At 53.7% G+C, this 27,328-nt stretch overlaps 10 protein-coding genes across 10 annotated transcripts; 6 read left to right on the top strand and 4 right to left on the bottom strand.

Annotated features, from left to right (window-relative positions):
* Positions 1–685: 685 nt before the first annotated feature.
* MYCGRDRAFT_74097 (geranylgeranyl transferase type 2 subunit beta) lies at positions 686–2,283 on the top strand (the record flags this gene model as incomplete). The annotated part of the gene is made up of 3 exons (XM_003851060.1): positions 686–1,197; positions 1,256–2,151; positions 2,241–2,283. 3 exons carry the CDS (start codon positions 1,072–1,074, stop codon positions 2,281–2,283), a joined length of 1,065 nt encoding a protein of 354 aa, XP_003851108.1.
* A 3,493-nt stretch (positions 2,284–5,776) lies between these two features.
* MYCGRDRAFT_110217 (FKBP peptidyl-prolyl cis-trans isomerase) lies at positions 5,777–6,546 on the bottom strand (the record flags this gene model as incomplete). The annotated part of the gene is made up of 4 exons (XM_003850688.1): positions 5,777–5,955; positions 6,018–6,080; positions 6,159–6,296; positions 6,368–6,546. 4 exons carry the CDS (start codon positions 6,472–6,474, stop codon positions 5,916–5,918), a joined length of 348 nt encoding a protein of 115 aa, XP_003850736.1.
* A 795-nt stretch (positions 6,547–7,341) lies between these two features.
* MYCGRDRAFT_74092 (uncharacterized protein) lies at positions 7,342–8,324 on the bottom strand (the record flags this gene model as incomplete). Its single annotated transcript, XM_003850687.1, has 2 exons — positions 7,342–7,581; positions 7,635–8,324. 2 exons carry the CDS (start codon positions 8,322–8,324, stop codon positions 7,342–7,344), a joined length of 930 nt encoding a protein of 309 aa, XP_003850735.1.
* A 316-nt stretch (positions 8,325–8,640) lies between these two features.
* On the top strand, positions 8,641–10,992 carry MYCGRDRAFT_74088 (uncharacterized protein; the record flags this gene model as incomplete). The annotated part of the gene is made up of 4 exons (XM_003851061.1): positions 8,641–8,837; positions 8,896–10,062; positions 10,114–10,796; positions 10,872–10,992. The coding sequence occupies 4 exons, from the start codon at positions 8,796–8,798 to the stop codon at positions 10,990–10,992; spliced, it is 2,013 nt and encodes a 670-aa protein (XP_003851109.1).
* A 598-nt stretch (positions 10,993–11,590) lies between these two features.
* Positions 11,591–13,231, top strand: MYCGRDRAFT_94536 (uncharacterized protein; the record flags this gene model as incomplete). The annotated part of the gene is made up of 1 exon (XM_003851062.1): positions 11,591–13,231. The coding sequence occupies one exon, from the start codon at positions 11,591–11,593 to the stop codon at positions 13,229–13,231; it is 1,641 nt and encodes a 546-aa protein (XP_003851110.1).
* Positions 13,232–13,312: 81 nt separating this feature from the next.
* MYCGRDRAFT_74087 (uncharacterized protein) lies at positions 13,313–15,352 on the bottom strand (the record flags this gene model as incomplete). The annotated part of the gene is made up of 5 exons (XM_003850686.1): positions 13,313–13,510; positions 13,573–13,842; positions 13,964–14,277; positions 14,359–14,587; positions 14,645–15,352. The coding sequence occupies 5 exons, from the start codon at positions 15,350–15,352 to the stop codon at positions 13,313–13,315; spliced, it is 1,719 nt and encodes a 572-aa protein (XP_003850734.1).
* A 959-nt stretch (positions 15,353–16,311) lies between these two features.
* On the top strand, positions 16,312–16,827 carry MYCGRDRAFT_94534 (uncharacterized protein; the record flags this gene model as incomplete). The annotated part of the gene is made up of 1 exon (XM_003851063.1): positions 16,312–16,827. One exon carries the CDS (start codon positions 16,312–16,314, stop codon positions 16,825–16,827), a length of 516 nt encoding a protein of 171 aa, XP_003851111.1.
* Positions 16,828–18,484: 1,657 nt separating this feature from the next.
* On the bottom strand, positions 18,485–20,968 carry MYCGRDRAFT_74083 (uncharacterized protein; the record flags this gene model as incomplete). The annotated part of the gene is made up of 1 exon (XM_003850685.1): positions 18,485–20,968. One exon carries the CDS (start codon positions 20,864–20,866, stop codon positions 18,485–18,487), a length of 2,382 nt encoding a protein of 793 aa, XP_003850733.1.
* A 716-nt stretch (positions 20,969–21,684) lies between these two features.
* On the top strand, positions 21,685–22,700 carry MYCGRDRAFT_44817 (uncharacterized protein; the record flags this gene model as incomplete). The annotated part of the gene is made up of 4 exons (XM_003851064.1): positions 21,685–21,861; positions 21,912–22,088; positions 22,139–22,573; positions 22,644–22,700. 4 exons carry the CDS (start codon positions 21,685–21,687, stop codon positions 22,698–22,700), a joined length of 846 nt encoding a protein of 281 aa, XP_003851112.1.
* Positions 22,701–23,040: 340 nt separating this feature from the next.
* On the top strand, positions 23,041–25,251 carry MYCGRDRAFT_74078 (uncharacterized protein; the record flags this gene model as incomplete). Its single annotated transcript, XM_003851065.1, has 2 exons — positions 23,041–24,755; positions 24,828–25,251. The coding sequence occupies 2 exons, from the start codon at positions 23,041–23,043 to the stop codon at positions 25,249–25,251; spliced, it is 2,139 nt and encodes a 712-aa protein (XP_003851113.1).
* Between the last annotated feature and the right edge of the window lie 2,077 nt (positions 25,252–27,328).

The raw sequence follows: 27,328 nt of genomic DNA, 5'->3' as shown, positions 1-27,328 counted from the left end.
GGCGGTAAAGCTGATCGTGGAAGCCGAATGCCAGTCGTCAGCGCGGACACAGGGCGTGACGGCGGTGATGGGTGAGGTCTCCGACGCTCGACAAGCGCAATGAGTGAGGCGACGGCACCGTCGAGCAGCCCAGGCAGGGGACTTGGTGTATAGGAGTGGTTGCGGGTATGAGGTGTCGTAGATGGAAACGTGAGGGATGGTTCAGGGTCGCGGGGAGTGGTGGCCTGAGTGGGTCCTGCGGCGGTCTTTGGTACGAGAGCGTTCCTGGCGTAGCGGGAGAGATTGAAGTCGTCCACGGATAGTGTTTGGCCAAAAAAGAACCCCAGTGTCGTCGTGGATTGTTCGTTTTGGGACAAATGTCGAATGTCGTCGAGGTTTGATCGCTCCTCCTGAGTCGTGGCACCACGAGGAGGGGAGGAGATCTATTGATGATCGTCCATGCGGCCGCGCTTGGACGCTTCGTTACCAACTCACGTGAATGTGCACACGCCGACAATAGTAACTCGATGAAAATGAATGCTTGTGTGTGTGAAAGAGTGCGCTGTAACGAGTACTGCACCGTAGTATACTGTGTCTCTGTGGATCATTGCATCTGGCCTGCACCAATCCCGGATCTCCGCTTGCAGCAGCTCTCGACCTCCCCCTCCCCCTTGCGCCAGCCAACAAGCGAACGTTCGCTGAAGACGCCCGACATCATCCTGCGCGCCAAGTCGGCGGATGTGCATCGTCCAGCTCGAGCTGACTGGGTTTCATCCGGACGTACTTGGAATACTTCTACGTCGCCGTTCCGAGACACGTACTACACACGCTGACTGACCGCACCTCCATCAACCACCACAGCGAAAAAGGCAGAGAGGCGTCACCGGAGCCCGAAGTGCTCGGTGTTCTCGTGCGCATCGGAATATTTGCACGTCGGGACGAATCGCCTTGACTCGCGACTGTCCTTTGCGGTCCCTGCCTACGCTCGACCTCTGATCGCCGTCCAAATCCAGCAGAGTCAGGCACAGCGGCTGGAACACTCCGACTCTTCGGCAGCGAAGTCGGCGCATTTGCCCAAAACGTCGATCAGCCATGTCGCTCGCTGCAGGGCCTGGTCGTGGAGGTGGCGGCGGCAGTAAAGATGGCCCAGGCCAGCTTCCGAGTGAGCTTCAATTGGTGACAGAGAAGCATGTGGCATATATTCAGAGCTTGGACACTGTAAGATTCGTGTTCCATGTCATGTACGCTGCCAAAGCTGACACTGACGACGTAGTAGCGCAAAGACGAACTCGAATACCACCTCACCGAACACCTGCGAATCAGCGGCATCTACTGGGGTCTTGTATCCCTCCATCTACTCGGGCAACCCGATGCGCTGCCACGAGAAGGCCTCCTCGATTTTGTCTTCGACTGTCTTCACGACAATGGCGGCTTCGGCGCAGCGCCTCGTCACGACCCACACCTCCTCTATACTGTGTCCTCTGTGCAGGTCTTGGCGATGCTCGATGCGTTTGATGAGCTGGAGAACAGAGTCACGGACGGTAAGATGAAGGTTGCCAGATACCTCGCAGGGCTACAGCAACCAAATGGAACATTCGCGGGAGACTGTTGGGGAGAAACGGACACACGCTTCTTGTATGCAGCACTCAATGCGCTATCGCTGCTGAACATGCTGCCGGCTCAGCGACCCGACATACCGCCACTGATAGATGTGACTGCCGCGACCAACTACATCAAATCATGCCAGAACTCGGATGGTGGATTTGGAGTGGCACCGGGAGCGGAGTCTCATTCTGGACAGGTCTTCACCTGCGTGAGCGCACTGGCGATAGCAGGAGAGCTCGATTCATACTTAGGCGACGATGGCAAGGACAGACTCGCCGCATGGCTGAGTGAACGTCAGTTGCCCAGTGGTGGCCTCAATGGCCGTCCCGAGAAACTGGTCGACGTTTGCTACAGCTGGTGGGTTCTCACCGGCCTTGCATTGATCGGACGACTACACTGGATCGACAAGGAGAAGCTCACCACTTTCATCCTGCAATGTCAGGACCCTGATCATGGTGGGATTGCAGACCGGCCGGGAGACATGGTCGATGTCTTTCATACATGCTTTGGCACCGCTGGTTTGAGCTTGTTGGGTTATCCCGGGTTGCTTGAGGTGGATCCAGCTTAGTAAGTTGGGCGGTCCTTGAAGAGTCTGGCAGTCTGGTTGATCAAGATTGTCTTTGACTGACGCAAACCTTGACTGACTTCATGTGCAGCTGCATGCCGAAACATATTACCGACAAAGTGCTTGGCAGGTGAGTGTCGATAGAGAGGAGCGTATCCAACAGAATGAGCGATCGCATCAGATTTGGTGTGGCCAGCGCTCACTCACTGTGAGCTACATGTCCAGTCCTAGCGTTGCGCTTCGTGCGCTTCGAGAAGAGTTTGGATTGCCAAAGGGCGGTGGATGGAACCTCTCGCAATCTAATAACTCGTGCTGAGCATATCAATGAGGCCGGGCTACAATGCGAGAGGAGAGGAAGAGATATCTCACTTGAGCTGCTTGACAATTGTCCCGCACGTTTCGCTGAGCTGCGCTGCGGGATACATATGCTCATCACAACCAGCCCATATATATTGGATCTGTAAGTCAACAAACTTCGACAGGTGAACTGCATGCATATCGAATCGACGACGGGAGTGGCAGCAAATCGTAAGTAACGTAATGTATCATTCTTCTATCGAAACACTTTCATCGCGTCCTCCACGGTCGCGATGCCAAAGTGAAGCCGAACGGCAGCCTTCAAGTCGGGCTTGGCGGGACATTCGGGATCTCACAACACATGGACTCGCACCTGGCGTGAGAACTCTTAACTCTTCTCTCTCTCTCTCTTTCTCCTCACTGGCAATTCCTCTGCTGCTTCCATCGCAGTGCTCTCCTTCAGCAAGAAACAGCAACCGCCAGCCTCAACAGGCGTCCTCCCCTCCTCTCCCGGACTCCTTCGAACACTCTCCATCTTCATCCTCCCTCTCACCATCACCTCCTCTTTCCGCCACTAATACACTCCTTGGTTTGTTCGTGCTTTCGTTGGATTGCTCTCCGCTTTGCTCCAGGCACTCTCCATCACACTCCTTCAGCCGTTCACATCGTGCAGATACGGCCACCACCATCGAGATCACACGCCGTGAGAACCTGCCAGCATCTGCCAACAATCCACGCACCGACGTCCACGCCGCACTGCACTCACTCGGACAGCTTCACGTCTAGCCTGTCATGAACAGCCTGCAAAATGTCACCACCAACATACCTTTGCATTGCAATGTCTGCCCGAAGAAGCCAGACTTTTCCGATGTCAGCCATCTTCTCACCCATATCTCCAGCAAAGGCCACTTGAGCAATTACTTCAGGATGAAGGTCAAGGTCAATCAGGATGATGAGGCCAGAAAGATCATCGACGACTATGATGAATGGTACGAGGACTGGAATCTGCAAGACATGATGCAAGAGAGGATGAGCCAGAAGGAGAAGAAACACGGCTCAGGCAGCGGCAGTGCTTCACGGAGAACCTCCGCTTGTGAGTTTGCCTTGCAACATCTGTTGTGTTGTTGATGTATTGATGTTGACATCCTTCTTCTTCCAGCCACATCAGCACGGAGCACGCCGGTGCCGAGCAACACCCATCGCCGACAGCCCCGAATGCGGGACAGCATTCAGCATGTCGACCCAGCACTGAACAACCACAACAGGCACAGACAACCTCATGTTTCTCGCTCCGTCACGCCTTCCAATGGCTACGCCCTCGATTCCTTCTACAGCCGTGGGAGTGGCCTGGCACCACCGTTGCACAACTGGGCGCCCGATGCCTCGCTCTTCAATTCGCCCATCAAGCAAGAGAGTCTCGACAGTGACTACAGCGATGACGACACCTTCGATCCCCTGCCTCGCCGTGCTCCACTCCGCCGTGCTGGTCATCGTCAGCGAGACTCTCTCCCGTCCGTGATGGACGACGACTTTGAGCAAGAGATCGCCGCCAATGACAACAGCAAATTGAAGGGTATCGTGTGGCCAGGCATGTCCATCTTCGATTCTGCCACCGCGGAGATGCAGAGAAAGAGAAACCAGAAGAAGCATGGTTCAGTGCTCATTCAACTGCAGGCTACAAGTGAGGAAACTGAACCGGTGGAATTTGTCTTCCGCGATTTCAACCTCGAGAAACAGCGTACCATCACTGGCAATCCAGAGTCGAGCGACAGCCTTATTGAAGGCGAGTCATCTCCTGAGCCCGAGGTTCCCGAGAAGAAGCGTGCACGACGCAAGGCACCGAGGCCAGCACTTGTCGAGAAGGACACCAACTCTGGCCGTATCCTCCGCAACCGTGGAGACTCCCACCACCCGCCAGTCTCACGCAAGCGGAGTCCCTACTACGACGTGGTGAAGATTGAAGATGACAACGACGATGACATCACGTACGGCAAGCCGCAGCCACGGAAGCGTGCAGGCCTCAGCATCCACAGAGACAACAGCGGTCCAGATATTACCTTCAACAACCCTGCACAGATGCACTACCTGACCACCGGCTTCCCTAATACTGGTCGTCAAAGTGCACGTCACCGACAACCACTTGCACCCCTGGATCACAATGCCAATGCATTGCAATCTGATGGCTATCGCCCTCGCAATCAGTTCCGACAGTCCGACGTTTGGGGACAGCTCAATGGCGGCTTCCGACCATCAGCCCATATGCCTAATCTGAGCAACAGCAACATCAACTTTGCCAGTTTCGGGCAGCTCATGAACCAGGGTCTGGCTGCACCAAACAACCTCAGCCATCAGAGTCACCACGGGCCGTTGCAGTTCCAGCAGCAATACGCCAACTATGTCCAAGCCCAACCCCAACACATGCCGCAGAATGAGAATACTATGTTCACGCAGCCGCATCAGCAAAACGTCGCTGCATGGGACAACAACATGTTCGGCTTCAGCAACACCGACATGAGCTTGTTGGCTGGTTCGGACTTGAACTTCACTGTCAACGCGACCGAGTCCAATGCTCCGGTCTTCTTCAAGGAAGATGCTGAAGTCGTCTTCAAGGAGGATGACGAGGTCACACTGTCGGCTGAGAACAGCGAGAACTGACGTCGCATCGAGAGCCGCACTGCATGTTTTCCAGGACATGATTTCCAGCAACGATACTCGGCATGGAGCTACGACACTACTTGTCGCACCAACGCTCGCTTCAGCTTTTCGTCTGCCGCGATCGGACTAATGGTAATTTCTCCCGGCTACGCTTCGGAGTTTGGACGAACACGATGATTTGTGGACGGAGGCATGGGATTGACTTATGAGAGAATATCTACGATATTATGATACTACGCTGGCATGGTATGATGATTAGGTGATATGGATTATGCATGGAAAGGACATTTATCGGCATGGGACTTTTTGGTTGATTTAGGTTGGGTCAATACAGCGAAGGAGAAGAAGATGGAGAAGAAGACGGAGGATGGAGGATGGAATCGTTCGTTTTTGGTACGATGGTGGTCACTCGTTTGATGGTGGATGGATGAGCGGACGACGAGGGGCGAATGCACTGAACGACCACAGATTGCTGTACAACAATGTTCGGAGGCAGGAATGTACGTTAGTCTGCTTGAAGTCGTTTGTTCCGCATTTCAGATTGCTCGTCCCGGTCTTGCTCAGGTGCGATCTCACAAAGACAATGATGATACACGATTCCGTGTGCAATGGCCAACAGTTGTGGTGTCGTAGCAGTCGACACAACACATGAAGCAGTGACAAGGACAGGTGAATCTGGACAATGCCGAAAGAGCGAGAGTGCATAATGCTACGCTATGACGACTGCTCGCAGTTCAAACTGGTGGCCTGCATCTCATATGCTCGACGATTGTCATGACATCGTGACCTCGACCGTGGCTGAAGAAGAGCCGATCTAGGCCGTCTTGCCGTTGATGGCCTTGAGCTGGACATCGCTAGGAGGGAACTGCGTCAGTCCTGAATTTGATTCGGAGAGCATTCTCAGAGTAGTACTCACAAGATGAGAGTAGCATTCGGCGGGATGAGACCCGGGTAGCCCTGCTGTCCGTACGCGTAGTCACTGCGCAGAGGTCAAGTCAGTATGATACCACAAAGTGGCGTGAAGTGATGGAGGCGTGGCAGAACGAGACAAACGTACCCAGTGATGGTTAACCTAGCCTTCTCGCCGAGCGTCATGCCGCCTTCGGTGGAGAGGACGCCCTCGTCCCAGCCCTTGATGACCTGGCCGACGCCGATCTTGGTCTTGAAGTCGCCGCGACCGACGGAGGAGTCGAATCTAGTGAGCATTGTCCCTCAGTATACTGTACATGATTCCGGAAAGGCGCTTGTGAGATTCGTCGGACGTACTGCTTGCCGGACTCGAGGGTACCGGTGTACTCCATGGTGATGGTGTCGCCCTTCTGGGCACGAGTCTGGCCGTCGCCGGCGGAGATGAGTTCCTTGGTGACACCCATTCTGGCGGTTGTGATGGAGAAAGTTCTGAGTTAGTTTGTGAAGAGACGTTTGGTGGTGGGTGAGGAGAGTCGAGAGAGCATTGAAGAAGAGGGGAGGTGCAGGAGCAGAAGGTGAGGTTTGGTTCTTTAAGGTAGGCGACGTGGGTTTGGTGGTTGGCTGCATGAGGTAAGCAGGAACCCACCCACTGGGGCCACTGGCGAGAAGGCCCCACTTTGAAGACATCATGGCGGGATTTTCAGGGTCCTGGAAATCGAGACAGCGTGACGATGGTTCAGATGGGTGTTTCTTGTGGTGTTTCAGGGGTCATGTTCTACTTTGCTATAAGCTCTACTGTACTATCATTGTTGCTGCCTTTCAAGTGCGAAGGCTATAGCGTGTGAAGCAATTGCAGTGAGCGTAATCTGTGCATCTCTTGCGCCATACCATACAGAGAGCTTTGCACCTGCAGGACGCCGATACGTGTTCCTGGACCCTGCAGCAAGGCGCAGTTACCAAGGGCCAAAGAACCTTGCAGGGGAGGATGAGAGATCAATGACAGTGATGAGGCCGCAAAGTCAAGATCTGGAAGCAAGCGAAACACCAGCTTTGGCTCGCATGTTCTGCGCTGCCTATGTGTTGGGTCGAATGCGGCGAGGAAAATTTCATATACCCACAGGATCTTCAAAGGTCTGCTCCATACCAGGCGCTCCATGGAGAATATGCGTACAGTCCATGTACTGTTACCACAGACAACAAGTTGACACTCGTTCAACCACTAGATGGAGTGCGGTCCGCTGTCGAAGATCGTCGCAATTCGCAGCAGAAGATCCCAGAATGGTCGGATCGGTTATCGTATTACGGCATTCGAGTAGCGCAAAGCTGTCGGATCAAGGCTTGAAGAATGCATGTGCTTCCAGCTCGGCGACAGGAGTACTTTTCCAGTAAACGTTCGGGAACCGCTTGTCGTGAAGTTTTGACTCGTCTGTGGTGGGCTCGAGATGATACAGCTCGGTGATACCCGCTCGTAGTACATTGTTGCTCCAAGCTCGGTTATAGCTGAGTGCCACTTGCTCAACCCCGTGGCTGTCGTCCGACAAGGTGAAGCGTCCGCCCATTTTCCTGAACTCCTGTCACTCTTGTCAACTAGGTCACGAAGAGAAGGATATCTCAGCGAACTCACTTTACAGATCTCACTTTGAGGATACGCTTCGCTCATGCCCTTTCTCAGACTGCTTGTATTCAACTCCAGCACTCCACCATAGCCTGCGATGAAGTTCAAATTCCGCTCGATCTTCTCCCAGATCCTCGGCCAAGTCCGAAAGCTTCGGTCTGGCTCATCGCCCTTCAATCGAATGAGATCAAAGTGTCCCACCAGCGGCGGCCTCAGTGCGGTGAGCATTTCGAACTGCGAGTCGAAGTAGTCGCCGAAGATATCCTCGTCGGTACCTCCGGCGATCTCGCGGGCTTGGTGATACATCGGCGTGTCGAAGTCGATGGGCACGGTGTGTACATGGTGCACGCTACCTACGAAGAGGTCCACAGGATACTTCTCCAAGATGTCCTGGATGATACCCAGCGAGCCCGGCCGGATCCATTCGCCTTCAAAGCCGATCAAGATTTGGATCTGATCTGCGTACGTCTTTTGCAGACGTCGAGCTTCGTGGTAGTAGTCATCGAACAGTTGCGTGAGGCTTGCTTGCGTGTGAACTTTCTCCTCTTCAGGGTAGAAGTCGATTTCCTCTCTCGGGATATGTTCCGTCAAGCAGAACGTTGAGACTCTTTTGCTTATCGCGGTCTGGACAACTTCTTCCAGAGTGTTCGCTGCATGCCCGCAGAACTGGCCTGAATGGGAGTGGTGGGAGAAAGGCATCGATTTGAAGTGACCACAACCTTCAGATCTGCACTCCAGTGTCACTACAGAGTTGTATCTCACCCTCACAACGTCACGGCAGAATTCCGGATCAATTTTCGTGGTCTGGATCGGTGACTCGGTGCCGCGAACATCCGTGGGGATGGCGGAGCTCGGGCTGAGGTGTACGGGTAGGGATGCTGACAGTACGTCTCATAGTTTGTGCCTGACTCTTGACCGACCCCATCGAAACATTCAAGGCATCAACCTCTCATCCTCAACCCATCGGACTCGGCTTTCTTGCGTTGTGTCAAGAGGTGTCAATATTGCTGTTGACGTACGGCGCTTCCTCTGAAAACAACCACACCTTCCTTGCGATGAGCATTTGAGCGATCGTCACTCATTTTCCCAACTCCTCACGCTCGCACTGGAGCCGGCCTCCTACGGACCTCAACGTCGCAAAGCACTCCTCGTCGACCGAAGGCAGACAACATGGCGCCAGCAGCGGAGAAGAGCTCTTTGAAGCGCGCGAGGGTGAGGACATCATGCCATGACCAAGCTCACGTTGACACGACACTGATGCCCTCCACAGGGCTCGACCGCCGATGACACCGAGAACAAGAAGCCTAGGAGATCAAACCGCTTTTCGAATGTCGGCGATGACAAAGTTGAGGCGCTGAAGAACAGCCAACTACCTTCACCGGTCACTGGCAAAGACAGCACGAATGGTACTCACGATGGCAAGGACAAGACCGCGTCTCCAGAGACTGAGAAGCCAGAGGCGGAAGAGGCGCGACATCCAACACCGATTTCGAGTCCACCTCCGTCTTCACTACGCAATCCTGGCCTCTCCTCGCCTCCTGCCGACACCCAGCCGTATTCACAATTCCTGCCACCTCCGCCCGTGTCGTACGAAGTAGAGAACGAGGAGGAAGAGGGTGTCTGGGGATATCTTGTGCCAACAGAGGGGGCCAGCAACGCTCTCGTCCTGCGAAAGAGAGCGGCTTGTCCGGTCACACTCAACAATGGCTCCAACGGCCAGCAGAACGGGAACCTGCGTGTTGGAAAGAAGGACTACAAGAAGCAAGAGGAGAAATACGAGATTGCAAAGGACCTACATGGAACGCCTGCAGGTGGCTATCTGGTTGGTCGACATCCAGAGTGTGACCGCCAGATTCACTCGCCGACGGTCAGCAATCGGCATTGTCTCATCTTTGCGGAGAACAAGAATGGTGACTCGATCGCTATGCTCGAAGATCTGAGTGGCAATGGCACATACGTCAACGATGCCATTCTAGGTCGTAACAAGAGACGGGAGCTCGAGGATGGTGACGAGATCTCGATTGTGGACGAAGCTCGCTTCATCTTCAGATATCCGCGAAAGCGAGACACAAATGGCTTTCGTCAACAGTACAGCATACACGGACAACTCGGCAAAGGGCACTTCGCGACTGTGTATTTGGCGCTGGAGAAGAGCACTGGAATCCGGTATGCTGTCAAGAAGTTTGAAAAGCGAAGCGGTCCGGGTGAGCGAAGCAAGGTCGACGGTCTACAGCAGGAGATCGCAGTGCTCATGGGAGTCAGCCATCCCAATATGCTTTGCCTCAAGGATACGTTTGACGAGTCTGACGGCGTCTACTTGGTACTGGAGCTAGCGCCTGAAGGCGAGCTCTTCAATTGGATTGTCATGAAGCAGAAGCTGTCGGAGACGGAGACACGGAAGATCTTCGTCCAGCTGTTTCAAGGATTGAAGTATCTGGTGAGTTTGCTGCGTTGTATCTTACGAACGCATGTTACTGACCCAGCTTAGCACGAGCGCAACATCGTCCATCGCGACATCAAGCCGGAGAACATCCTGCTCCTTGACAAGGAGCTCAACGTCAAGGTGGCAGATTTCGGCCTGGCCAAGATCATTGGCGAGGAGTCATTCACAACCACACTTTGCGGCACGCCCTCATACGTCGCTCCCGAGATCCTCGAACAAACCAACCGGAGACGGTACACACGAGCAGTAGATGTCTGGAGTCTTGGTGTGGTCCTCTACATCTGCCTGTGTGGCTTTCCGCCATTCTCCGACGAGCTCTACTCTGCAGAAAACCCCTACACTCTCAGTCAGCAGATCAAGATGGGTCGCTTCGACTACCCATCGCCATACTGGGACTCAGTAGGCGATCCAGCTTTGGACCTCATCGACCGCATGCTCACAGTTGATGTCGAAAAGCGCATCACCATTGACGAATGTCTGGAACACCCTTGGGTAACGCAGCGAAACGTCAGCCTTACGGATAGTACCGATGGCTTGACAGGCGCTCTCGCCGGGCTAGACTTCACACGCCGCAAGATTCAGCGAGAGCGCACATTGCTGTCCAGCATCAATGAGGTGAAGGTCGAGCGTGTAATCGGTCAGCCGGACGGTCCTCCGGTCAAAGTCTGGGACAAGAACAGCGGTCCTAGATTCCACACTCAGCGTCCTGCGAGCCAGCAGCAGACCAAGTCGAAGACGAATGGCCAGTCCCAGGTGAAGCATCACGTCGAGGACACTGTTGAGCCTGCTCCTGACGCGGCGAGGAACCCGAAGGAGTTCATTGAGATGGGTGGTCGAGGTGATCAGACGCTGTTCGACGATACGCAAGGCAGTCGGTATCCAGGTGACACAATTCAGCAGGAAACGATCGCCGGTGGCCAATAGAGGGTTGAAGAGCTGGAAGGTTGTCAGATGATTTTCAAGGACTGATTTCATGAGCGAGCATACAGTACTGGGTTAGAGAGAATCTCATGCAGGCAAGGCGTGTTGTCGAGGAAGTCGCTTTGCTCGTGGCGCGAGCTCGAAGAGAGCGACCAGACAGATGGGATGTATACCACACCACCACAGGACACTGCACAGAAGAAGCACAGCTAGTTTCCCATAGCCACGATCATCGAACATCACGATAGCAATGTGAAGATTGCAAAATGCGCTGTCGTAGCCGTACACGTCATCACTCCAATTCGTCGCATCCTTCGCGTCTTTGACATCCTTGCACATCTCCTCGAAACGGAAGTTGGAACTCCTTCACACATCGTCGTCTGACTGCAGCACTACTAATAATGTACATTTGCATGGTTTTCCCCAGGCGGCCAGCGACCATGATCTCGAGGAGGGAATATCAAGGATGAAGTGAAATACAGCAAGCAAACCTGAAGCTAGAACACAAGGCGTACACCGGACCACAGCACGAGGTACACTTTGTTCACGCCACCTCCACCGAGAGACCCAGGAGGAACAGAACCTAAGTCCTCAATCAACCATGCCCATCAAATCCACCGGCTGCGCAACCTGTCGCAAACGCAAAATCCGCTGCGACGAGACCCGCCCAAAATGCAACCGCTGCAAAACCCACGGCGTGCCTTGTCCAGGCTATCGTACACCCGCACCCGGCGAGGTCAAGTTCCACGATGAGACGCACGGGATCGTAATGCAATACGGCGGAGGAAGGGGAGCAAGTCAAGGTCGACGACTATCCGCCGACAGCGGGAAGGGTTCGTCGATCATTTCATGGTCTTCCTCTCCGGACGTGCTCAACACGGTGGAACAGGAGATTGACATGAGCGCGCTGTTCCTCCATCCTGCCAATAATGGAGGGAATCCCCTCGACTTCGCTTCCGTCTATCCTACGCCCAATTACATTCCCAGTCCCGCGCTGGAGAAGTCGCAAATCTACAGCAAGTTTATCGATACGTATTTACCCAAGCGGATCGGCGCACAGGACGCGCATTTCAGTTTTCTCTCACACATTCTCTCCACTCCGAATCTCCGGCCCGAAGTCACGACCGCGTTGGACGCACTGAGTATGGTGCAAGTCGGGTTCACGTTCAAGGATCCCGGACTTCTACGCTCGGCAGTGAAATCGTATAGCTTCGCGTTGACGGGACTGGTTCGCACAATTGGCAAAGGCGAGAATGCGCTGAACGACGATTACGTGCTGGCAACGGTGAACTTGCTGGCGTCGTGCGAGTTCTTCGATGAGATTGCGCAGATGGGAAGTGGATGGTCGCATCACATACAAGGATCACAGCAGTTGTTGAAGGCCAGGGGACCGGAGTCTATCCAGAGTCGATTGGCGCTGTTGCTGTTCCTGAATATGCGGCACGGAGCCTTGAGTCACGCCTTGATTGCGAGGAAAGCGTGCTTTTTGGGAACGCCGGAGTGGAGAGCGGTGGCGTATCGTGTGCCAGTGGTGGACAATTCAACACTCTTGTATGATTCGGGATTACAGATACCGGCCATATTGGAGAGGTTCGATGCATTGGAAGCCCAAGCGGATAAGCCGCTCGAGGAGATTGACGCATTGTTGGAGCACTCGAGAAGATTGGAGGCGGAGATGAGAAACTGGTTTCTGGAATTCCAGAGAGGTGCCGAGATTGGAGGGATTATGCTGTGGTCTTTGGCTGATGTCGATTGTTTCTCGACGTTCGCTGGTCTGGTGTCCGACAGGACCATCACCGAGTTCTTCGCGTTCCCCAACTTCATGATCGCCTATTTGGTGTGTGTCTATTGGGACCTCATGCATTTCCTCCGGACCACGATTCAGAAGCTGCACATGGCTCGGCACAGAATCGACCACGACTGGTACCCTGAATCGGGAGAAATGGTGGTCGAGGAAGAACTGCTTGAGTACGTCATGAACATGTGCCGATGTTTCGCATACTTCTGCGAGCCCATGAGTTCATCGACCGGCCAGATTGGAATCTTTCTCCCGATGCGGACCGCCGCGATATATTTCACGACGCGCGGGAATTGGACCTATTTGAAGTGGGTCGGCGCGGTCAAAGACAACGTCTTTGTCAAGGGCATGCACCCTCCCAGCGCCAGAGCAATCGAAGCTGCGCAGGCCACCTCCTCGTCCAGATCTCCGAGTAGCTCAGCTTCGCCTCCAGCTGTGGGCTGAATGTGAGGTGTGGCACAATCATTGCAGGTACATTGAGACTCAAAGGTTGCATCCGAGGTCTGAGACGAGCCTCATCGGAGTTCAATCGCCGTCCGGATTGAGCAGCAACTCTTCGCCACGTTCGAACTCTTCTGCAAACCTCGACTGCTCGTCAAGCTCGGTGACCTCAGGATCAATCTTGTCGCCAAGGTCCTTCGACGCAAGGAACGAGCGTCCTTCCAGCTTCTCCGGCAGATAGTCCTGGACGACTCTTCCGTCGGCATAATCAGGATTGTATTTCTGCGAGGTAAACAAATGTCAGCAAATGAAATCCTCGTGCCGCAGATGTCATCTGGACTCACGTATTCCTTGCCATATCCAAGCTCCTTCATCAACTTCGTGGGAGCGTTCCGAAGATGTACCGGAACTGGAAGACCAGCTATGCCAGGCTCCTTCAATGCTGCATACGCGGCGTTCAGCCCGCGATAAGCTCTGACAGACTTTGGAGCACTGCTGAGAGCCACTGCGCAGTGAGCCAGATTGATCCGACACTCCGGCATGCCAATTCGCTCAGCAGCGGTGTACGTTGCGGTCGCGAGTGAGAGTATGGTGTTGTCAGCTGTGCCGATCTCCTTTTGAAGTGTATAAGTTAGCTATGGTCAGACAATGAGGATTTGACGCAGGGTAAGACCTGCTGGCGTCTCCGTGGAACAGTCTCGGGAACCTGCAGGCCTTATACACTTTAGTACTCACCTCGCTCGCCATGACTACCATGCGCCGTGCGATGAAGAGAGGATCTTCACCGGACTGGAGCATTCTAGCGAGGTAGTACAGAGCTGCATCCGCATTGCTTCCGCGGATGGATTTGTGGAAAGCCGAAATGGTATCATAGTGTTGATCACCGGCCCTGTCGTAGACAAGAGTTTGTGTCAGACTTTGCTTGATGTCGTTCATAGTGACTCCGGGTCGTTTGCATAAGTCGAGGGCCAGTTCGAGGAGATTGAGACCTGTGCGAGCATCTCCATCTGCGAAGGCGGCGAGGTAGCGGACGAGAGAGTAGTTGTCGTCTGTAAGGAGATTGTAGCTTGTGGAGCTTGTGGGTAAATCTTCATCTCCTGCCGGCTCTGGCTGATCTTCGGACGATGGACTCGAGGACGGGGTTGGCAGACCAGGCACTTCACGAATTAGTGCTCGCTTGAGAATGTCAAAGATGCCATCATCCGTCAGCTTCGCCAACGTGAACGTTCTGCATCTGCTCAGTAAGGCATTGGCGACCTTGAAAGATGGGTTCTCGGTTGTGGCTCCAATGAGGGTGACCTGGCCAGCTTCGACCGGGCCGAGGAATACGTCCTGCTGTGATTTGGAAAAGCGGTGGATCTGCTGGATATCAGCGAGTGCAGTGCTCATTCATCTACAATGGATGACGCCTCATACCTCGTCACAGAATATGATGGTCTTCCTGCCAGTCAAGCCGAGCTCGTTCTTCGCCTCGGAGAACAGTTTCTTGCACTCCGCCACTCCACTCGAAGTGCTATTTATCTCCACGAACCTTGTGCCAGCCGTCTGCGCTATCAAGCGAGCAATCGTCGTTTTTCCAGTTCCAGGACCTCCCCAAAGTATCATCGAAGGTACCCTATCCGTCACAATCAGGTTCCGTAGCACTCCATTTGCTCCAACAAGATCCTGACCAGCGACTTCATCCAGCGTCTGTGGTCGCATTCGCTCTGCCAAAGGTGCATGCGCATTCTTCGCCTTCTTCATCACAGGCCCAGTTTGTTCCGATCTCTCATGTCCTGGTCCAGCATGTTCCTCGTCCTCTGCTCTTTCTCGCTTCACTGGTACCGTGTCTCTGGCTAGGACCAGCGAAGGCTTTACCGCAGGCTTCTGGGTGCTCGGCAACGCGGGTGCAGGCGACGAAGCCTCGTCGAGTCTGAAGCTTACATTTCTCTTCGGCGCCGGCGTGAAGAAGCCCGAAGCGGGCTTGCTGAGCGCGCTCTTCGCCTTCGCTCCATTGGCTTGCGACTGCGTGCCCTGTGTTGCTGGCGGCGAAGGCTCATCGATAAAGTTTTTGCATTCCGAGTCGATATGGCGGTTGATGTCGGCTTCCTTGACGGGCTTGTTGCAGATCGGACACGCAACCATTGAATGAGCTATACGGTAGTAAGCATGCTGGGAGTGTGGTCTTGAGATTGAAGAAGAGAAACGCGGTGGTGCGGGGAAGACGCGATCTGAAATCGCCAAGAGCTAGGTACCCATGACGATTGGGTTTGCCGCTAGCAAGGGGTCTCCCCCTAAGGGAGTTGTTGACGAGATGTTCGTCTCCTTTCCTCCTCGTCAAACGCACCCATACCGCTCTCTGCTATTGTCCGCTGTCTCGACCAGGCATGTCTCGGAATATGAGCATAAAACTCTCCGAAGCAGGCCTATGCCGCAGAAGAAAAGATGCATCAGCGTCTGAAGCGAAGAACATTGAAGGCTTGAGTATTGCTTTATCGTGAAGACATCGATTACAATCTTCCAACAAACATGGCACAAGACGATGAGAGTCTTGCTGCCTCGCTCTGTGCGTTATCGAGCCTCTCGGCCCTGGAGAGAGCCCGTCAGGCTCCTACGCACGAGTGCACTCAACATTGCAGAAGATCCGACTGCTGTTGGGCTCTGGAGTCGCTCGAATCATCCGCTTCCAGAGCAACACAAGACGCACGAAGACGAACATATACAGGGGAACACTGGGCAGGTTTGCTCTCTTCGCGGCAACTGATACATTTGCAGACCTCGTGAGATGTCCTGTGACCAGCACGCATCGTGAAAGGAGCAAGACCGGTATGATTGATTCACCTACAATCTGTCAGCGTGACTGTATGCTTGCGTCCATGGCACTGCCCTGCTGCGCCCACACGCGGCTTGGAGGCAATGTGTTGCCAGTCACGATGCTGAAGGACTCTTGTCGTCACACGGCCTCTACGCCCGAGCGATCAACATGCGGCTTTGCTCAGACGACTCATCCCATCGTCTAACCCAATACGAAGTCGGATTCGACCAAGCGAACATCTGCAACAACCACCGAACCAATCCTCGAGTAGCCGTCCATGAACACCATGATGGCCAACAACACCAAAGTCCAAGGCCGCACGTCCACGAACAAACCACGACCTCGAAAACGCCAACGAGGGGCTACCCGCGCTGATAAGCCTCTTGACACCTCGCAGCCATCGATCTTCGAGTTGGTTCCTGAAGAACAGGTGGACGGAGCAATTGCATACTACTACGACCACCCCGAGCAGCTGCCATATCGTCTCAGCGGCGCACATCAGAGAGCCAGTCAAAGACCTCTTCGCATCATGCTCAAATTCGACGAAAAGATCTTCGAGAGGAAAGTGCAGTTGAGGCCCATCCCTGATTGCGAGCTAGAAGGCGTGGATCCATTCTCTCTTGATCCGGTTTTCGAGACGAAAGACGATGACACGGACTCGGCTGCTTCAACCGAACCAGGAGGCGGCAGTGGAGACACAATCTACTGCGGCCAAGAGTCTTTGGTCATGGGCGATCTGCTCCATGGTCCTCGAGACTATGGCTATATCCTCGCTCACGGTCAGACCGAGCAGTGCAAGACTTGATACATCTATCCATGCCAAAAGGGCTCGGCAGGGCAGCAGCCGATATTTCGTCCCCTTCATGGATCGACTTCGACACCTGGGTCTATCGTTCGCTTTCGGCAACATTGAACTTGCGAGTCTCTTCCGAGGAGACCGATTCTGCATTCCTGTCAAGTTTCTGTTGCATTGCCGGGCGGATGGTGCGTAAGTGGCATCTCATACATGTTGCATGACTTGCATCCGGATTTGGACTTGTCCTCTTTTTTGAGCCCGTGACATTTGGTGGATCTCGCGAATACGGTCGCACAAGAATATACAAAATCTGTATTCGAGGCATTCTCGGGGACCGTGGGAGTGAAGCTGTTCGCTTTCTTGCCGGCGTCAGTTGCGAGCACCAGATTTCAATACACCCAGAACTCGAATATCTGCATAACGACTTTTGGATAGATGCTTGACACTCGGCGTATACGTGCACCCGGCTCAGGCTTGTTGTCCGTGTCACCGCGGTGCACTCAACGCGGGCCCGGAAGTACTTGGCACTTGCGAGGCACCGCCGTGTAGTCGCTCGAAGGTCCCACCATATCGGAAGATCTCGGCTCTTCTCAAAGCGGATTTGCTGCTTACATATACCTTGGCTGCGAAAAGGAGCTCAACCAATCACAGGACAGATGGTGAGTTACCTGCCTCCACGTTCTTCCTCGTCCGTCTGCTAACGCAATCCCAGGCCGAGCGGTCTAAGGCGCCAGCTTAAGGTTTCCACTTCATGGAAGATGTTAATCGCTGGTCCGAAAGGGCATGGGGTATGTGCATCTCCAACTTGTCTTTCCTCGTGCCACGTCCTAACCAAAAGCAGTTCGAATCCCATTCTGTTCACCAAACTGAAGTGTATAAGGTCTGTAAGACTTTGTATTCATCTCTTTTTGAAGTTTTGAAGTCATTCTCGATTTTGTGAGAAAAGTGTGTGTTGGATTAATTTTGGCGGGCTGCCAAGACCTCCGGAATTGTGCCCTTGGGGATCCTGTGTACGCCGATGAACTGGTCAACGACAGCAACAGTGTGTGCGAATGCTCGGCGCTGCGATCTCCTTGGAGCAGCCTGACGGCAATCCAATTCAGACTTGCAGCAAAAGCCGAACGAATGCGAGCATGTGAAAACCTTCAACACACATCAGCGGTTTTTTTTTTTTTTGCTGCAACACCGGCGGTAACCACGGCTACTGCGTAGGCCACGATGGAGACCTTGGCGATGTCCCTTGTGATTTGCTACAGTTCACAGTTGAGTGTCGCCTCGAATCTCGATGACAAGATCTGTTCCACCCTTACAGCGCTCGCCTTATAAATTCCATTCGGCAACCCGGTAAGCATATTAAAGTGCAGAAGGCTTCCGGCCTGGCAGGTCTTGCTGGCGCTCGTTTCCGACTCTGTTTAGGGCTGCCCTAACGCTTTGCAACAGTGGCAGTACAACTGAGATGTGCCGGGAAATGCACTTTGCTAAGTGCTTGTGGTGGTACACCAGACGACAGGGCATATAGCGTTGGAGTCGGGTGTGTTATGGATGGTGTCGGCGATCCTTTGTGTCTGGCAACAGAGCAGATACGTCGTAGGGCGCTCTGAGAGATTGGGGGAGTGAGGCGCGGAAGATTGTTCACAGTTTTCTTGCCGGAATATTCCACCAACCTTCATGGCTCCAACCAAGTCTGCACCTCATCGCCAGCCTTGATGCTAAGACCTCCCGAGTTTCCGCCATTTGCCAAAGCAGTATGCACACCAAAAAGCACCCTCCCGTTAAACCGCCTCGTCTTCGCCAGCGTGACAAACGGCTCCTGGTTCTTCTCGCCACTCTCCTGGTCGATACACACCATCTGGCATCTTCTGCATCCTCCCAGAAGGTCAAACATCGCTCCTCCTTCGCCTCCGATTCGCATGCTCGACCACGAATCTTCAGCCCAAGGCTGCTCCTGTCCGGGTGGGAGAATCGGGCTTCCCGCCAGGACGATATTCGCCCGAAAGACGGCTGGATGTGCTGCCTTGCCGCCGCTTGCCTTGATGCCTTCGTTCAGACGGTTGAGTGAGGATCGCGAGATCGTCAGTATGGGAGACTCGTTGCTAAGAAGTATTGGGCGTGGCGTGCTGCTCAGCAGTCCGATTTGTTGCAGATGAGTCTTGCTGTGCCTGATCGATGGAGAGCTCGAACTAGCAGCTGGGAAGCGAGCGAGAGTGCAAGGTATTCCGATTGCTCGGGTGAAGAAGTCGGCAATGGCTTTTGATGTGTAGATCCTGGCCTGGACCGTATCACCACAGACATTCGCACTGCAATCCCGAAAGTCTGGTGTGGCGAAGTAGGATGGGTCTTTTGACAGAGGCACGGTGATCTGCTGTGTGCTCCCAGAAATAGAGATTCGCAAGTAGCCGGCCGCGAATTCAAGCTGTGGTCTTATCAGCGCCATGCGAGGGTGGCCTTTCTGGCTCAAGACTACACCATTGCCTTGCTTAACGAGACACCATTCTCGATCCCAGGCCAGACCTTCGGGACGTATGTCCCATGGAGTGCCGTAGGGAATCCTCCAGCCGCCACAGCTCTTGATGGGGTATACCGTGAGACTCTCGACATGTAGCCGCGAGGACATGCCGTCATCAATCATGAGCGGCGAGGATGGACTTGAGCTGGGAAGACCGCGCTCGATGAAGAACTCCTTGACGAAATCTGCAAATCGTGTCGCATCAGCGCGCGTGCTCATCGCTCCGAAGCTGACACGAAGCATGCCAGTCGGTTTGCCATTGAGAATGTCGTTCTCGCTGCCGCATCGGAAACCAGCCGAGAAATTCTCACGCATTTCCCATGGGTCCAGCTTCAGATGTTTCACGACTCCTCCTGGATTGCATAGTCCGCCAGTTCGTAGATGAATGTTCTTGATCGCAGCAAGTTTCTCAATTTCAGCGTTGCTAACATATTGACCTTGACTATTGCGGATGTTGAAAGCTATTGTAGGTCCTTGGGTGGCGGCATTTTCGTACGTGGACCCATCGCCTCGATAGATCTCGCATGCGGTCGTGCCGTTTGCATGTTGCAGCGATTTCAAGTCTTGGTGAAGCTGTAACGCCAAAGCCAACGTATGCTCAGCGATATGGTCAAGCGAGCGAAACAGTGCCTTGAGTGTCGACATGGCAGATTTGAGCGCAATGATGCTGTGGACTGGCAATGTCCCGTCCTCGAGCTGCTCATGTAGCGAGCCTGATTTCATGGCATGCCATTGCTCCTTGACACAAACGACCATGTCCACAGTGCCTCCGCCGAAATAACGTCGACCCGAGAACAGGTGAGCGACATCCTTTCGAACGATCAAAGCACCCAAGTCTGGGAAGCCGAAAATCTTCGAAAAGCTCAACACTGTAAAGTCGGGCGCCCTTTCGAGCTCGTTCAGGCGGAGTGGCGTGGTGGCAGCGTATGCGGCTGCATCGCATAGTGTGTATACTTTGCGGCGTCTGGAACCTGAGCGACTTTTGGCGTCCCAGTCTAAAGGTAGACGACGACCATTCATGTTGGACTGCGCCGGATACCCGAATAGTCTCGGCAGTGCAGCTTCGTCCATCTCAGACTCATTATGAATCCACTTCTCCACTTCCAAATCCGATTCGAAGCACCGTTGATCTTTCGCAGACTCCCGTACGCCAATAAGGCTTGTATGTGAATCGACATGGTAGCCATACCAGAATCCATGCCTTTGCTGTCGGAAAGCCTCCATGATTAGCTTGATAGCTGCAGTCGTGTTCGCCGTGAAGACCAGATCGAAGTCGTCTGGGTCGGCACCGAAGTATTCCAAAGCCTGAATACGAACAGCTTCGATCTCCGCTGTAGATCGTTGACTTGATGGAGCCCCAGAATGAGGATTGCCGTAAAGATTGGCCATCATGTCTGCATGAAACCGGTCCATCAGAGTTTTGCTGTAAAGAGTGGTTCCAGCATGATCCAAGTATAGTGAGCCTTTTAGCATAGGATACTCCGCCTCTCTCATTTGCGAGATATAGGCATCGTATTCGTGAAGGTCCATGGTGGCGGCCATGGTGGAGGAAATTGTTCAGTATATCTGGCTGTCGCCGCTCATCCGTGATCCTCCCAGAACGAGATGCTGGAAAGCTGCCAGGTCGAGCGGCTCATTTGGCACAGATGATAATAGTGGTCAAGAGGAGTGTTATGAGTACAGAGAATGGATGCAATAGATTCCGGGCAGGACTGCGGCGAGCTCCGACCCGACGTTTCAAATGTTCCAGGTTAGGTCGAGTCGAGGGTGATGCCTTGGTCATCAAGACATGCGGCAGGGGAGGGCAGATAAGGTAACGATAAGAGGGCAGCTCTTTCTCACTTCGGACAGGCGTTTCATCTCTTCAATCTTCTCTGTTGTCACTATGGGATGAACGATGTCGAAAGATGAAGATGATCTACCGGACGAACGCCGTCAAGACCATCGAGCTTCCCTCCGCGTATTCACTCAGGCATGAGCGTTGTTCCGAGCCATCCGCAGAACCCCGCGAGCACCTCCACACACGGTGACTGGAGTCCGACAATAGCTACGCCGGCCATGTCAAGCAACAAGATGCATCTTCGGCCATCAGGATCGAGACTGACAGTCGCTGCTGCTAGTCCGGGTCATTGTCTCGGTCTCCACGTGGAGTTGCTTGGTATGCAAGGTTGGTGACGAGTGCAGTGAAAAATATGTCGTCAGCGTGAGTTATGATCAAAGCAAAAATTGGCATTGACAGCGCGATTTTCGAACAAAGGGTCAGAGCGACCAGGCCATTTCATCGATACGCAGAGCAGCACCGTTTCCTTCTCAATCTCGCAAAGTCGCTTCTCCATCAGTCTGCATTCTTTCAATACAACATGCTGCGAGAAACTGTCAAAATCCTAGTCCTAGAGACGGACGAGACAGATCCACGGACGAAGAAGAAGCACGGAGGATTCGGCGATGTCTTTCGCGATCTATTCCAGACGGCCGGACGCAGCCATGAGCCTCCATTGGGTGTCGAGCTTGATATGCATTTTGTGGTGGACGATCCAGTGTGTAGGCATTTCCTGGAGTTACGCCATACCTGCTAACGAAGTGCAAGGACAAAGGCCTGCATGGACACGTACCCAAGGCATTCGAGATCCCGAAATCCTTCAATGCGATATTGATCACAGGCTCGACTTATGATGCCCATGACGAAAGCATGCAATGGGTAATGGAGCTTCGTCTGCTCGTCGAAGAATTGTGGCGAACACGGCCCGACATGTATTTCAGTGGCGTACGTGACTTCCAGTCCAGATCTGGACCTCATGAGCTGACACGTCGCAGGTATGCTTCGGGCATCAACTTCTTGCTAGAGCATTGGGCGCCAAAGTCGAGTCGGCTCGTGGAGAGAGATGGGAATTGGCGCACACGTCGTTGGATCTTACTCCAGTGGGCCAGAAATTGTTCAGAACCGAGGACAGGCAACTTGCAGTCCATCAAATGCATCAGGATCACGTCACCACGGTACCATCTTTGGATACGACTGACTTGTTGGCGCCGAATGCCAAAGTCCACGTCTGGGCTTCCACTGAGCACACACGAATCCAAGGATTGTATGTCCGAGACCGACTCTTCACATCTCAAGGACACCTAGGCTTCGACGAGGATATGGTCCGAGGACAGATTGAAGCCAGAATTGCTAGCGGCGCCATTGATGATGATGATGCGAAAGAAGTTGCGTACGCGGACGAGACTGCTCATATGAAGCACGATGGAGAGGTAGGAGACAGGCTGAAATTTATCGCAAAAGCACATCGCTCGATCAGGCAATTTTACTAACGATGCACAGGTCGTCGCGGCGGCAATTTTGAGATTCTTCCACGGAGACGATCATGACGTTGATTGAGGTGACGAACGAGTTGATCGATAGAGAAATACATGCTAAATCAAAAGCTCCAGGGATACTTGGTTGTGGAAGCTTAGGCTATCATCCGGCTGAAAAGCTGCATATGAAGTCGGCTAAATTGTGCATCGACCTCCAGCTTCCTCTTCGAGACGATAAAGTGATCACCGCACATGAGACATGCCGAACTTCCGCCGCCTCTTTCATGTCGGTACCATGAATTGTCGCCAGACTGGGCTGCCGTGAGTATACTTGAAAAGCGGAGGGCATACATTGACGGCTAAGTAAAGACTACAATAACAGCGGCCTCCGCAACTTGGTATCTGTCCGAACGCCAGCAAAGATGAAGGTCGCCTGTATTTCTATCGCCGTCGTTGCATTGTGCACGAACGTTGCACTCTCAACCTCAAGATACCCAGGCCCAAATCCAAGCCACAATGATCAGACCTCGCTTACTCTGCTCTACCAGAACAACCTCAATGCCTCGGACGATGTCAACCACATTGGAGCTCTACTGTTGGACCCCACCACCCCAAGCGGTGCAGCAGCGAGATGTGCCCTCTTTGGAGAGACCCTCCTCACCAGGGCCACCCTCGAAAACTATACTGCCGACTTCGTTCCTATCATCAACTACCTCCTCTTCTCCTCTTCCATTCCGCCCAACTCTCCCATCCTCGTCGCCGATGCCCTCCTTACTCTTGCCTCCGACACCTCTTGCCTCAGCTTCTCCCCACTCTCCCCACGCCCCTCCAACAAGCGCCGCTATCCCGTTCTCTGTACCCAATCTTCCCGCTCCGACACACCGTCCACTTCCTCCGCCAGCTCTGCCAACCAAATCACCATCAGCGATCCTGCGACCAAAAACACCTACGTCGGCTACCGCAATCTGAAATCATTTCGCTTCCTTGGTATCCCGTACACGAACATGCCGACACCGCGATGGACATATTCAACTCCCAATACCGTGACGGGTACACACTTCAATGCGACGACTTACGGTCCCGCCTGCCCGCAAACAGGCTCCAACTCAAGTATCGAAGACTGCCTCTTCCTCAATATCCAGACGCCCTACATCCCCTCTTCCTCCCCTCATACCGCCCGCAAGCTACGTCCAGTTCTCCTGAACATTCACGGTGGCGGCTTCACTGGCGGCTCCAGCAACTCCCTAGATGGCTCCGATCTCTCTTCCCGCCACGATATCGTAATGGTCTCCATCAACTATCGCTTGTCGACGCTCGGATTTCTCGCCGTACCTGGTACTGCTATCCGTGGTAACTTCGGTCTCGGCGATCAGGTCTCCGCGCTGAAATGGGTTCGTGCCAACATCGCTGCTTTTGGCGGTGATCCGAGCAAGGTGACTATCATGGGTGAGAGTGCTGGAGCCGGGAGTGTGCGGGCATTGCTTGGTGCGCCGGAGGTTGTGGCTCAAGGATTGGTACAAGGCGCGGTGGCGATGAGTAACCTTGGAGGTGGTAGGACGTTGGGGCTACAGGGTAACTACGGCACGGAGTTCAGCGAGTGGAAGACCACTGAAGAAGGATGGCAACAGCAAGGATCCAAAGTTGCAGTCGAGGCGGGGTGCGCGAACGGCACTCTGGAAGAACAAGTCGACTGTCTTCGTACCATTCCCGCGGACGAACTAGTCAAGCAGCAGAATGTCGCCCGCTTCGTCCTGCAAGACGGAGAAATTGTGACCCGCCGCAACCTCAACGTCGTCACCTCGAACGGCACAACAGCGCATATTCCCGTCATCTTCGGCATCACCGCCAATGACGGCGCGAGCTTCTCCACTTACCCAGCCGCCAACATCACCTCCGAAAACGAAGGTATTCAGCAAGCTCTTGGGATCAGCGAAGCGTACGCTCAGAGCGTCATTGACAGTGGACTCTTTCCATTCTACGACACGGGCAACCTAACTCTCGACGCGTTCAACGTCAGCCAGCGGGTAGCGACGGACACGACATTCCGCTGCATCGACGAAGCCACCGTGTATGCTGGAGCCATATCAGGGGTGTTCGAGAAAGCGTATTACTATACCATTGAGCGTACTTGGGCCGGGTGAGTCCATGTTTCCTCCCCCTCGATATCCTAAATTGCTTTCACTAAAACCAATGCTTACCTCGCGAGCAGTTACGATCCGAACAACCTCGGTCTCTCCGGTCTGTCTAGCGGACCCATATCTTCGGCGTTTCCATCCGGTAATCCTGAGGCAGCATACTTCCGCCTCCACGGCGCGGATCTTGGATTCGCATACGGCAACCAAGCTCCACTTCGGGACGCGCAGGATTTGATGGCCAGCCAGCTCATCTCAGGATATTTTGCGCAATTCGCCAAGACTGGAGATCCGAATGCTGATGTAGCGTACTTGCAGGCCAGAGGGTACACAGAGGAACTGGAGGCCGCAGAAGGAAGCGGCAGCTGGGACGTTGTAAGCGGAAAAATGGGCCCAGGAATGAGATTGGATGCGAAGAGTCGGTTGGCAGGGTGGGAAGAGATGGAGCAGTGTGCTTGGTTGGGATATGGAGTTGAGTATTATGTTGATGGAGGGATCTGATTGTGAGCAGATGGTGGTGGTGAAAGATGACACGTTGGACGTGGTCAAAAGAACCTCATTTGAGCATAAATGCGGGCATTGCATACCGACGGTTCTATGTCCTCCACGACGATGACAAGTACAATCCGTGTGCAACAGTGCCTCCACCTCCAAACCGCCCTTGCCGCCTTCCGTTCTGCCCACGAGTCTATTCGCTTCGGTATCTGCTAGAAGGCAATCAGTACACGTTTCGCAGTATGGACCGACGGACAACGACTTACTGCGACTAGCTATACTCCTTTTTGTGACATTTACCGTCGGAGCAGCAGTTCCAGTTGTTGGGCCAGTACGTCCCACCAAGATTCCCATAAGGAACGATAGACGTAGTGTCTGCTCCCTGGAGACCATGTCGCAATGCCGACGATTCCGAGCCAATGCAACATCGAAACATTACCAGTAAGTTGTGCCTGCCCGAAGAGAGCCGACGTATAGTTCCCGTAGCCAGTCTACAGCCTGTAGATCCGAGTCCGATGAGGCATATTGGTTGACCGTCTGCTGGAAATAAGTCTTGCATTTAGTCCGCAGATCGTATCATAATGAGCATGGACATGGTCAGGTCTTCCAGATCGTATACTGCGTCCAGGGACAGTCGCTCGGCGTCGAAAACCATCGATGTGCCCTCTAGGTAAGCATCGACACCTTCGTCATCTCATGCTGGCCTGCAAAGCTTCGTGGAGCGGGCACCGAATCCGGCTCTTCTGGAGACTGAAGTCGCTAGAAAACCAGCATCTCACTCTTCGTCTGTCCATTCTTCCATCTGGGCTGCTTCGAAGGAGCAACAGCATGGAACTCTGACAAGAGCACCAGCCACCGAAAACCTGGCATGAACTGTAGTCACAGTAAGTCGTTCCCGTTTCAAACCTCGTGTCAAAGTGAAGCACCTCCGGGATGTGAGCTTCGCCACCTGCTCAGCCATACTTACTCAGTACCAAGAGCTTTGACATCTCCTTGGCTCCAGTGGAAAACATGGCAAGCACTTTCAGCCTCAATTGAATCGCTTAGCTCGATGCCGGAAGACCAAGAAGTGAAGTGCCTTGAGAGACTTCGAGTCCGGATCGACCTCCGCCAAGAAGAGCTGTCAGGCTTGTGGAGAGACGGAGGTTCCACTTCCGAGACCTGGACCCCTCAGCGACAATGATCTTCGTGGTTTCGACATGCCGACTTTTGATTCCGCGGTTCTGTGGTCCTGCGTTACGTTCGGTAGATGCGGTTCATCCGGTTTGTTCACATTGTCGCGGAATGAGACCGTTCGCCGGGAGCGGGCGGTGGTGGCGGCGGTGCAATAGAAGAGTTCGTGCCTGAGGCATGTAGTCTTCGAAACGCTCTGCTCCGACCTGGGCGAAAAGGTCTTCATTGCCTACACCAGGCAAGTTGAATGGTACAGGTTGTCTCATGTGTAGTTGAGAGTCTAGTAGTGTCAGCAAAACAAGGCCACAAGGCCAACATCCTCGCGAAGAGAACCGGTTTCTGTGGGACGACATGACGAGGATGCTGCCACACCACCAGATGCACGGTTTCGCCTCCACGTTGTTGGGACTGCGCTGTGGCTCGTCAATCGATTCTGTCGTTCCTCGCGTGGCCTGTCAACCTGTTCTCTCGTCCTTGTTTTTCGAAGACTGTTCTGTCTGTCGCATCATATATTGAAAATGATGTCATCTTCGAGGTCTAAAGGTAGTCTTCGATTCTGCTTTGCCGAGTGTGCATAACCTGTTCTGTTCGTATCCTCGCTTGACTTGACCGCCGGAGTAGTCCCAGGGTCATGCCATGAGCAGCGCTGTAGAGCGAGCGTACACAGCTTTCTCTCGCGCGCGATTCTGTCGGCGCTGGCGACGATGTTGGTTGCGGTTGTAGGGTAACAATATAGGCTAGAAGGAAGTGTGAGGCGTCGCCGTTGCGGCTGCAAACTCAATCTCCACGCCGATGAACCTTCGCCCGCGAGCTGACGTAGGAACGCGCCACGAGCGAGCGGTTCGCATTGACGTTGTCGGCTTTTCGGAGGCTCTTTGGCCTTGAGTGATCTTTGCAGGTAGTATGTAGC

The sequence above is a fragment of the Zymoseptoria tritici genome, chromosome 7 (assembly GCF_000219625.1).
Source record: "Zymoseptoria tritici IPO323 chromosome 7, whole genome shotgun sequence".
Classification (NCBI taxonomy): Eukaryota; Fungi; Ascomycota; class Dothideomycetes; order Mycosphaerellales; family Mycosphaerellaceae; genus Zymoseptoria; species Zymoseptoria tritici.
Note: the sequence above shows the minus strand (reverse complement) of the source record. Positions and strands in the feature narration are given on the sequence as shown.